This window comes from Dendropsophus ebraccatus, chromosome 13, assembly GCF_027789765.1.
Source record: "Dendropsophus ebraccatus isolate aDenEbr1 chromosome 13, aDenEbr1.pat, whole genome shotgun sequence".
Taxonomy (NCBI): domain Eukaryota; kingdom Metazoa; phylum Chordata; class Amphibia; order Anura; family Hylidae; genus Dendropsophus; species Dendropsophus ebraccatus.
In genome coordinates this window covers 79,813,187-79,825,382 of record NC_091466.1, presented here as the reverse complement: position 1 = coordinate 79,825,382, position 12,196 = coordinate 79,813,187, and the positions used below count along the sequence as shown (strand labels likewise).

Genomic DNA, 12,196 nt, shown 5'->3' with positions numbered 1-12,196 from the left:
TAACTCCCATCATCCCCACCCCAAGAGCTGACAATCTAATCTCACTAACCAACCGTGTAACTCCCATCATCCCCACCCCAAGAGCTGACAATCTAATCTCACTAACCAACCGTGTAACTCCCATCATCCCCACCCCAAGAGCTGACAATCTAATCTCACTAACCAACCGTGTAACTCCCATCATCCCCACCCCAAGAGCTGAAAATCTAATCTCACTAACCAACCGTGTAACTCCCATCATCCCCACCCCAAGAGCTGACAATCTAATCTCACTAACCAACTGTGTAACTCCCATCATCCCCACCCCAAGAGCTGACAATCTAATCTCACTATCCCAATGTGTAACTCCCATCATCCCCACCCCAAGAGCTGACAATCTAATCTCACTAACCATCTGTGTAACTCCCATCATCCCCACCCCAAGAGCTGACAATCTAATCTCACTATCCCAATGTGTAACTCCCATCATCCCCACCCCAAGAGCTGACAATCTAATCTCACTATCCCAATGTGTAACTCCCATCATCCCCACCCCCAGGAGCTGACAATCTAATCTCACTATCCCAATGTGTAACTCCCATCATCCCCACCCCAAGAGCTGACAATCTAATCTCACTAACCAACTGTGTAACTCCCATCATCCCCACCCCAAGAGCTGACAATCTAATCTCACTAACCAACTGTGTAACTCCCATCATCCCCACCCCAAGAGCTGACAATCTAATCTCACTAACCAACTGTGTAACTCCCATCATCCCCACCCCAAGAGCTGACAATCTAATCTCACTATCCCAATGTGTAACTCCCATCATCCCCACCCCAAGAGCTGACAATCTAATCTCACTAACCAACTGTGTAACTCCCATCATCCCCACCCCAAGAGCTGACAATCTAATCTCACTATCCCAATGTGTAACTCCCATCATCCCCACCCCAAGAGCTGACAATCTAATCTCACTATCCCAATGCCACCTGACCGCTTCACCCCCCCTCATTCCTGCCCCCTCTGGTTCACAGCCTAGTCTCACATATATAACACACACATATCTATCATCTCTCTCTATATATTATAATATATATATATATAAAATCACACACATATACATATATACACACATATATTATGGTCATAAGTCGGAAAAGTTTAGGAGAAAATCCAGAAGAATATAGAATCTCCATGCAGAGAAGTGAGATGCAGCTGGAGACGGGGGGGGGGGGGGGGGGGGGGGGGGGGCGTTTCACAGTCCTGGTGTCATCTGGTACCACAGTGTGTTATGTCAACAATAGCCCTGCTGTCTCTCCTGGGAGAGGGGGGTCCCATCCTCTGCTGTCTCTCCTGGGAGAGGGGGGTCCCATCCTCTGCTGTCTCTCCTGGGAGAGGGGGGTCCCATCCTCTGCTGTCTCTCCTGGGAGAGGGGGGTCCCATCCTCTGCTGTCTCTCCTGGGAGAGGGGGGTCCCATCCTCTGCTGTCTCTCCTGGGAGAGGGGGGTCCCATCCTCTGCTGTCTCTCCTGGGAGAGGGGGGTCCCATCCTCTGCTGTCTCTCCTGGGAGAGGGGGGTCCCATCCTCTGCTGTCTCTTATAGGAGGGGGGGGGGGGTGTCCCATTCTCTGCTGTCTCTTATAGGAGGGGGGGGGGTCCCATCCTCTGCTGTCTCTCCTGGGAGAGGGGGGTCCCATCCTCTGCTGTCTCTTATAGGATTGGTGGGGGGGGGTCCCATCCTCTGCTGTCTCTTATAGGATGGGGGGGGGGTCCCATCCTCTGCTGTCTCTTATGGGATGGGGGGTCCCATCCTCTGCTGTCTTTTACGGGACGGGGGGGGGGGGTCCCATCCTCTGCTGTCTCTTATAGGATTGGTGGGGGGTCCCATCCTCTGCTGTCTCTTATAGGATTGGTGGGGGGGGGGGTCCATCCTCTGCTGTCTCTTATAGGATTGGTGGTGGTGGGGGTCCCATCCTCTGCTGTCTCTTATAGGATTGGTTGGGGGGGGGGGGGGTCCATCCTCTGCTGTCTCTTATAGGATTGGTGGGGGGTCCCATCCCCTGCTGTCTCTTATGGGATTGGGGTGGGTCCCATCCTCTGCTGTCTCTTATAGGATTGGTGGGGGGTCCCATCATCTGCTGTCTCTTATGGGATGGGGGGGGGGTCCCATTCTCTGCTGTCTCTTATAGGAGGGGGGGTCCCATCCTCTGCTGTCTCTTATAGGAGGGGGGGGTGTCCCATCCTCTGCTGTCTCTTATAGGAGGGGGGTGCCCCATCCTCTGCTGTCTCTTATAGGATTGGGGGGGGGGGGTCCCATCCTCTGCTGTCTCTTATAGGAGGGGGGTGTCCCATCCTCTGCTGTATTTTATAGGAGGGGGGGGGGTCCCATCCTCTGCTGTCTCTTATAGGATTGGTGGGGGGGGGGGGGGTCCCATCCTCTGCTGTCTCTTATAGGATTGGTGGTGGTGGTGGTGGGGGGGGGGTCCCATCCTCTGCTGTCTCTTATAGGAGGGGGGTGTCCCATCCTCTGCTGTCTCTTATAGGATTGGTGGTGGTGGTGGGGGGGGGGGGGGGGTCCCATCCTCTGCTGTCTCTTATAGGATTGGTGGTGGTGGTGGGGGGGGGGGGTCCCATCCTCTGCTGTCTCTTATAGGAGGGGGGTGTCCCATCCTCTGCTGTCTCTTATAGGATTGGTGGGGGGGGTCCCATCCTCTGCTGTCTCTTATAGGATTGGTGGTGGGGTGGGGGGGTCCCATTCTCTGCTGTCTCTTATAGGAGGGGGGGGGTCCCATCCTCTGCTGTCTCTTATAGGAGGGGGGGGGGGGTCCCATCCTCTGCTGTCTCATAGGAGGGGGGGTGTCCCATCCTCTGCTGTCTCTTATAGGATTGGTGGTGGGGTGGGGGGGTTCCCATCCTCTGCTGTCTCTTATAGGAGGGGGGGGGGTCCCATTCTCTGCTGTCTCTTATAGGAGGGGGGGGTCCCATCCTCTGCTGTCTCTTATAGGAGGGGGGGGGGGTCCCATCCTCTGCTGTCTCTTATAGGAGGGGGGGGTCCCATCCTCTGCTGTCTCTTATAGGATTGGTGGGGGGGTCCCATCCTCTGCTGTTTCTTATAGGAGGGGGGGTGTCCCATCCTCTGCTGTCTCTTATAGGATTGGTGGGGGGGTCCCATCCTCTGCTGTCTCTTATAGGAGGGGGGGGGGTCCCATCCTCTGCTGTCTCTTATAGGAGGGGGGGGGGGGTCCCATCCTCTGCTGTCTCTTATAGGAGGGGGGGTCCCATTCTCTGCTGTCTCTTATAGGAGGGGGGGGTCCCATCCTCTGCTGTCTCTTATAGGAGGGGGGTGTCCCATCCTCTGCTGTCTCTTATAGGATTGGTGGGGGGGTCCCATCCTCTGCTGTCTCTTATAGGAGGGGGGTGTCCCATCCTCTGCTGTCTCTTATAGGATTGGTGGGGGGGTCCCATCCTCTGCTGTCTCTTATAGGAGGGGGGTGTCCCATCCTCTGCTGTCTCTTATAAAACTCATCCTAACACCTGGATTATAAAATACCTGAAAGACTGAAAGGGACTTTTAGGGTTTGTCCAGAATTAGACCCATAGTTGCCTTCTTCCATAAACAGCTCCACTCTTGCCATCAGTTTGGGTGCGGTATTGCAGCTATGTGTCAACCTGTGCAATGACCAATGGAGTAAAGAGCAAGCCCTGTAGACTTCCAGCTGTGCCCCCTCTGGATTTACACCATCTCCCAACAAGACAGCGGCCCCTTCTCTTCGTGGCCTCCATTGTACACTTTGCGGAGGGGGACTCCTTGCACATTTATAGGATTGGTGGGGGGTCCCATACTCTGCTGTCTCTTATAGGATTGGTGGGGGGGGGGTCCCATCCTCTGCTGTCTCTTATAGGATTGGTGGGGGGTCTCATCCTCTGCTGTCTCTTATAGGATTGGCGGGGGGGGGGGGTGTCCCATCCTCTGCTGTCTCTTATAGAATGGGGGGGGGTCCCATCCTCTGCTGTCTCTTATAGGATTGGTGGGGGGGGGGGGGTCCCATCCTCTGCTGTCTCTTATAGGATTGGTGGGGGGGGGGTCCCATCCTCTGCTGTCTCTTATGGGATTGGGGGGGGGGGCATCCTCTGCTGTCTCTTATAGGATTGGGGGGTCCCATCCTCTGCTGTCTCTTATGGGATGGGGGGGGGGGGTCCCATCCTCTGCTGTCTCTTATAGGATTGGTGGTGGTGGGGGGTGTCCCATTCTCTGTTGTCTCTTATAGGAGGGGGGTGTCCCATCCTCTGCTGTCTCTTATAGGAGGGGGGTGTCCCATCCTCTGCTGTCTCTTATAGGATTGGTGGGGGGGTCCCATCCTCTGCTGTCTCTTATAGGAGGGGGGGGGGGTCCCTTCCTCTGCTGTCTTTTATAGGAGGGGGGGGGGGTGTCCCATCCTCTGCTGTCTTTTATAGGAGGGGGGGTGTCCCATTCTCTGCTGTCTCTTATAGGAGGGGGTGTCCCATTCTCTGCTGTCTCTTATAGGGGGGGGGGGGGGGTCCCATCCTCTGCTGTCTCTTATAGGAGGGGGGGTCCCATTCTCTGCTGTTTCTTATAGGGGGGGGGGGTGTCCCATTCTCTGCTGTCTCTTATAGGAGGGGGGGTGTCCCATCCTCTGCTGTCTCTTATAGGAGGGGGGGGGGGTCCCATCCTCTGCTGTCTCTTATAGGATTGGGGGGGGGGGTGTCCCATTCTCTGCTGTCTCTTATAGGAGGGGGGGTCCCATTCTCTGCTGTCTCTTATAGGAGGGGGGGTCCCATTCTCTGCTGTCTCTTATAGGAGGGGGGGTCCCATTCTCTGCTGTCTCTTATAGGATTGGGGGGGTCCCATCCTCTGCTGTCTCTTATAGGATGGGGGGGGGGCATCCTCTGCTGTCTCTTATAGGATTGGGGGGGGGGGGGGGGGTTGAATTTCATGGATTCCGGGCGGGGACAGAAGCAAAAGTGCAGAGAAGCAGGAAGAAGTTTTCATAGACTGATAAGAAGCTACAGACACAGATGTAGTAGTGCTGGGTGCGTCTTCTAGGGATAGTGCTACAATGTAATCGCTGCATGTTTACCTGCAGTCCTATGTAACACCACAGATAACACAGTGATATCTGAGTACAGATAATGTAGATGTCACCTGCAGTCCTATGTAACACCACAGATAACACAGTGATATCTCTCTGAGTACAGATAATGTAGTAGATGTCCCCTGCAGTCCTATGTAACACCACAGATAACACAGTGATATCTCTGAGTACAGATAATGTAGTAGTCACCTGCAGTCCTATGTAACACCACAGATAACACAGTGATATCTCTGAGTACAGATAATGTAGTAGATGTCACCTGCAGTCCTATGTAACACCACAGATAACACAGTGATATCTGAGTACAGATAATGTAGTAGTCACCTGCAGTCCTATGTAACAGCACAGATAACAGTGATATCTCTGAGTACAGATAATGTAGTAGATGTCACCTGCAGTCCTATGTAACAGCACAGATAACACAGTGGTATCTCTGAGTACAGATAATGTAGTAGTCACCTGCAGTCCTATGTAACACCACAGATAACACAGTGATATGTCTGAGTATAGGTAATGTAGTAGATGTCCCCTGCAGTCCTATGTAAGACCACAGATAACACAGTGATATCTCTGAGTACAGATAATGTAGTAGTCACCTGCAGTCCTATGTAACACCACAGATAACACAGTGATATCTCTGAGTACAGATAATGTAGTAGATGTATCCTGCAGTCCTATGTAACAGCACAGATAACACAGTGATATCTCTGAGTACAGATAATGTAGTAGATGTCACCTGCAGTCCTATGTAACACCACAGATAACACAGTGATATCTGAGTACAGATAATGTAGTAGTCACCTGCAGTCCTATGTAACAGCACAGATAACAGTGATATCTCTGAGTACAGATAATGTAGTAGATGTCACCTGCAGTCCTATGTAACACCACAGATAACACAGTGATATCTCTGAGTACAGATAATGTAGATGTCACCTGCCGTCCTATGTAACACCACAGATAACACAGTGATATCTCTCTGAGTACAGATAATGTAGTAGATGTCACCTGCAGTCCTATGTAACACCACAGATAACAGTGATATCTCTGAGTACAGATAATGTAGTAGATGTCACCTGCAGTCCTATGTAACACCACAGATAACACAGTGATATCTCTGAGTACATATAATGTAATAGCTGTCACCTGCAGTCCTATGTAACTCCACAGATAACAGTGATATGTCTCTGAGTACAGATAATGTAGTAGATGTCTCCTGCAGTCCTATGTAACACCACAGATAACATAGTGATATCTCTGAGTACAGATAATGTAGTAGTCACCTGCAGTCCTATGTAACACCACAGATAACACAGTGATATCTCTCTGAGTACAGATAATGTAGTAGATGTCACCTGTAGTCCTATGTAACACCACAGATAACACAGTGATATCTCTGAGTACAGATAATGTAGTAGATGTCACCTGTAGTCCTATGTAACACCACAGATAACACAGTGATATCTCTGAGTACAGATAATGTAGATGTCACCTGCAGTCCTATGTAACACCACAGATAACACAGTGATATCTCTCTGAGTACAGATAATGTAGTAGATGTCACCTGCAGTCCTATGTAACAGCACAGATAACACAGTGATATCTCTCTGAGTACAGATAATGTAGTAGATGTCACCTGCAGTCCTATGTAACAGCACAGATAACACAGTGATATCTCTGAGTACAGATAATGTAGATGTCACCTGCAGTCCTATGTAACAGCACAGATAACACAGTGATATCTCTGAGTACAGATAACACAGCGATAATGTCACCTGCAGTCCTATGTAACACCACAGATAACACAGTGATATACTTGGCTCTGCTGCTTGCGGCACACTCTCCTGACTGTCATACTACGTACAGAGTTCGGGCAGGGGCTTTCCTTCTCCATTGTCTCTGCCCGTTTACCGTGTGACACAAAAATGTTTTTTTTGTCTAAAAAAACAATGAAAGTGGGCGTGTCCCTTTACACCCGCCAAAACTGACATTTATTGAACAGAGTGTAATTTTTAGGGGTTTTCCATTTCAGATATCTGTCATTGTAACATTTACAATCCTATAATAATACTACTACTACTACTACTAATAATAATAGTAATACTACTACTAATAATAATAATAATAGTAATACTACTACTACTAATAATGATACTACTACTACTACTACTAATAATAATAATAATAATAATAATAATAATAATAATAATACTACTACTACTACTAATGATAATGATACTACTACTACTACTAATAATAATAATAATGATACTACTACTAATAATGATACTACTACTAATAATAATAATGATACTACTACTACTAATAATAATAATAATAATAATAATAATAATAATAATACTAATAATAACAATAATAATGATACTACTACTAATAATAATGATACTACTACTACTAATAATAATAATAATAATAATGATGATGATACTACTACTAATAATACTAATAATAATGATACTACTACTAACAATAATAATGATACTACCAACAATAATAATACTACTACTAATAATGATGATGATGATACTAATAATGATAATGATACTACTACCAACAATAATATTACTACTAATAATAATGATAATGATACTACTACCAACAATAATATTACTACTAATAATAATGATAATGATACTACTACCAACAATAATACTACTACTAATAATAATGATACTACTAATAATAATAACTATACTACTACTACTAATAATGATACTACCAACAATAATAATACTACTACTAATAATGATACTACTACTAATAATGATACTACTACTAATAATGATACTACCAACAATAATAATACTACTACTAAAAATAATGATGATGATACTAATAATAATAATGATACTACTACTAATAAGAATAGTAATACTACTACTAATAATGATACTACCAACAATAATACTACTACTAATAATAATGATACTACTAATAATAATAATGATACTACTACTAATAATAATGATACTACTAATAATAATAATGATACTACTACTAACAATAACAATGATACTACTACTACTAATCATGATACTACTACTAATAATAATAGTAATACTACTACTAATAATGATACTGCTACTTACCCATAATATTTGATCATTTTATATATGTTTTACCGTTCTGGGATGTCATTTTTGTCTCTGATAAGTACTGGTAGACTGGAGAGAGTACACCACTTCCTGCAAGGCACACAGCAACTGATAAGTACTGGTAGACTGGAGAGAGTACACCACTTCCTGCAGGACATACAGCAGCTGATAAGTACTGGTAGACTGGAGATTTTTATATAGAAGTAACTAGAAAATGTACCTGGCGCTGCCCGGGTATAGGATGTCAGTGTGTTAATTAGATTTGTTCCAAGGCCGCCCAGGAAGCCAATCTATGCGCTTGTTTTTTGTTTTTTTCTTTAAGGAGCCCTATATACCCCTATATATGCTATATACCCCTTTATACACTATATACCTGACAGTTCTGCAGTATTTATGTAAATTGTAGCTTATGCACATTAGAAATAAACTAAAAGGGGGAGATTCATGAAAGGCTGTATATATACACCTGGTGTAAACTGCCCACAGCAGCCAATCACAGCTCCTCTTATGTTACCAGAGCTGAAAGCTGAGCTGTGATTGGTTGCTGTGGGCAGTTTACACCAGGTATATATTTAAACCCTTTCATATATCTCCCCCAAAATGTTCAACATCCTAAATACCTAATAGCCAAACTGAGATGTCATGTGTTCCGACTGTACACAGAGCCTGGTTATATACAACATTGGCAGTGTTATATACAAAGCCTGATTATATACAACATTGGCAGTGTTATATACAAAGCCTGATTATATACATGTACATAGACATGAGGATTTGTACCTGATACAACTCTGTAGCAGCAACATACAATTGTCCATGTGGAAAACATGCAGAATCCAGATTTATGCCGCCACCTACAGTGATTGGCCTTGGGCCTTATTTATTGTCATTGCAAATGAAACTGGAAATTGCAATCTTCTAAAACAGTGCTTCTCAATTCCAGTCCTCAGGCCTCACCAACAGGTCGTTTTGTGGATTTCCTTAGTATTTCACAGGTGATATAATTATACTCAGTGCATCAGGTGTTATCACAGGGGTTCTTTGTATGGGAAATCCTCAAAACGTGACCTGTTGGTGAGGCCTGAGGACTGGAATTGAGAAGCACTGGTCTAAAAGATATTGTTTCATCTGAGTTAATCAGTGGAATTTGTGTATACCTGTAGTGTATAGTTGGAGGGGTTCTGTATACCTAAAGTGTATAGTTTTTAGGGGTCCTGCATACCTGTAGTGTATAGTTGGGGGCATGTATACCTGTACTGTACAGTTTGGGGGTCCTGTATACCTGTAGTATATAGTTGGTGAAGGTGCTGTATACCTGTAGTATATAGTTGGTGAAGGTGCTGTATACTTGTAGTATATAGTTGGTGAAGGTGCTGGATACCTGTAGTGTATAGTTGATGGAGGTCCTGCATACCTGTAGTTTATGGCTTGAAGATCCTGGATACCTGTAGTTTATTGTTTTGGGGTCCTGCACACCTGTAGTGTATAGTTTTGGGAGCCTGTATACCTGTAGTATATAGTTGGTGGAGGTCCCTTATACCTGTAGTGTATAGTTTGGGGGTCCTGTAAACCTATAGTTTAGAGTTTTAGGGTCCTGTATACCTGTAGTGTATAGTTGGGGGTCCTATATACCTGTAGTGTATAGTTGGCAGAGGTCCTGTATACCTCTAGTGTATAGTTTGGGGGTCCTGTGTACCTGTAGTGTATAGTTGGTGGAGGTGCCGTATACCTGTAGTGTAGAGTTGGGGGGGTGGTCCTGTATACCTGTAGTATATAGTTTGTGGAGGTTCTGTATACCTGTAGTGCATAGTTTGGGGGTCCTGTATACCTGTAGTGTATAGTTTGGGGGTCCTTTATACCTGTAGTGTATAGTTAGGGGTCCTGTATACCTGTAGTGTACAGTTGGGGTGGGAGGTCCTGTATACCTGTAGTGTATAGTTTGGGGGTCCTTTATACCTGTAGTGTATAGTTAGGGGTCCTGTATACCTGTAGTGTACAGTTGGGGTGGGAGGTCCTGTATACCTGTAATGTACAGTTTGGAGGGTCTTGTATACCTTAAGTGTATAGTTTGGGGGTCCTGTATACCTGTAGTGTAGTTTTTTTTGGAGGGGGGGATGTCCTGTATACCTGTAGTGTACAGTGTGGGGGGTCCTGTATACCTGTAATGTATAGTTGGGGTGGGAGGTCCAGTATACCTGTAGTGTAAAGTTTGGAAGGTCCTGTATAGTTGGGGTGAGGGGCTTACTATTTAGTTCTGTGGATCTGTTGTGAGGCAGCTGACCTAGCAACCAATCAGATTCCAGCTCCTTTAGAAAAATGAAAGTAGTAATCCTATTGGTTGCTAAGGCTTCCTGCTGCCATTACTGCTGTGGAGACACCTGTGTGTGCAGTGTGGAGATTCATCTCTATGGGGCGCTCTTCCCCCTTTCACCCCCCCCCCCCCCCCTGTACATCTGGCAAGGACAGGACCTTCGCTATTTTTCCCGGGCACCCAATGTATCTGCCTGACAAATTTGGGGTCAAACGTTTCAGGCGTTCGGAAGTCTATAGAGGACAGACAGACAGACATTCATTTTTATGATATAGATTTACAAATTTGTATAACTTTCTGACACCAGTTGGTTTGAAATAAATAATTTTTCTCCAGAGTGCCCCTTTAAACCCTCATCTTCCAGAGCTTCATAGTAACTTTATACACTATATATAAGTGCTTCCTGCAGAACAGCGAGTGCAGCTCTGGAGTATAATACAGGATCAGTAATGTAATGTATGTACACAGTGACCTCACCAGCAGAATAGTGAGTGCAGCTCTGGAGTATAATGTGTGTACCCAATGACATTTTGTTATGCGGACTATTACATCACACAGTCTATTTGTACTGTATATCCGGCTGTCTCCTATTGATTCTGTCCGTTCTCCTCTCAGTTTTGCAGGTTGTGACCGCCTCTCCAGGAGTTATGCAGAACTCGGGGAGCTTCTGCCTCTTGTCTCCCACCCTCCTCATTCATTGTCTGACGCTCCCCCTTGCTGGACTCCTGCAGGTAAGAGACGTCAGATCTGTCTATTGCTCTGTCTGAAATATTCATGTGCCGTGGTGTCTGCTGGGTCCTAGCACATTCCCACATTGCATCATTTACATGGACTGGATGTGGCAGATGGGATGTGCAGACCTGGTCAGTGTGATGTCAGGGAGCGGCCGTTCTTACAGGGGCAGTGATAGCGTCCGGCTTTATTATCTGTGACTGAGCCCATAAATCACCACACATGGGTGACCTGCTACACTTCAGCTCTAATGCCTAGCAGCACAGTATACAGAACGTATAGAGGTCTGTGCAGAAGCACTGACAGGAGCAGAGGTGTCACATAGCTCAGAGGAGTAAGGTCATAAAACAAGAGGCTGCAATGACAGGAGCAGAGAAAATAACCTTGGGGGATATTTAGCAAGACTGATGTACCCGTATGCCATGGTGTACCCGTATGCCATGGTGTACCCATATGCCATGGTGTACCCGTATGCCATGGTGTACCCATATGCCATGGTGTACCCATATGCCATGGTGTACCCATATGCCATGGTGTACCCGTATGCCATGGTGTACCCATATGCCATAGTGTACCCGTAAGCCATGGTTTACCTCCAGTGCCCTGTATGCTCAGTGTCCTTCCAGTGCCCTGTGTCCAGGGGCTGGCTGGCAAATTTTAGCCTAGGGGGCAAGCACACAGCAGTGGCCCATGAGTAGCTACAAATGATACTGATGAAATCGGCAGCATCAAATCTACAACAGATTAAGTAAGTGCAAGAGACTCTTACAAGGGGTTATCCAAGATTACAAAAATGCACAGCTACTTTCTTGAAAAAACAGCGCCACCGTTTTCCTCAGGTTCTGTGTGGTATTACAATTAGGTATTATTCATGTCAGTGGAACCAAACTGCAAAGCTCACACCCAAACTACGAGTGTTTCTGTTTCTGGAAGAAAGCCGC

General features: G+C 46.0%; 2 protein-coding genes across 5 annotated transcripts in view; one reads left to right on the top strand and one right to left on the bottom strand.

Moving 5' to 3' along the window:
* PRIMA1 (proline rich membrane anchor 1) overlaps nt 1-12,196 on the top strand; it is a 77,773-nt gene that overhangs the window by 2,054 nt on the left and 63,523 nt on the right. For all 3 annotated transcript variants that reach the window (XM_069951063.1, XM_069951062.1, XM_069951064.1), the window contains exon 2: nt 11,139-11,254. In XM_069951063.1, coding sequence (XP_069807164.1) covers nt 11,171-11,254 — 84 coding nt within the window. In that variant the 5' untranslated portion in view covers nt 11,139-11,170. The remainder of the gene's footprint in view (nt 1-11,138; nt 11,255-12,196) is intronic.
* The window catches only part of FAM181A (family with sequence similarity 181 member A), a 97,135-nt gene that overhangs the window by 79,388 nt on the left and 5,551 nt on the right, over nt 1-12,196 (bottom strand). For both annotated transcript variants that reach the window (XM_069951057.1, XM_069951055.1), the window contains exon 2: nt 8,207-8,302. The gene's annotated coding sequence lies outside the window, so the exon portion shown is untranslated. The remainder of the gene's footprint in view (nt 1-8,206; nt 8,303-12,196) is intronic.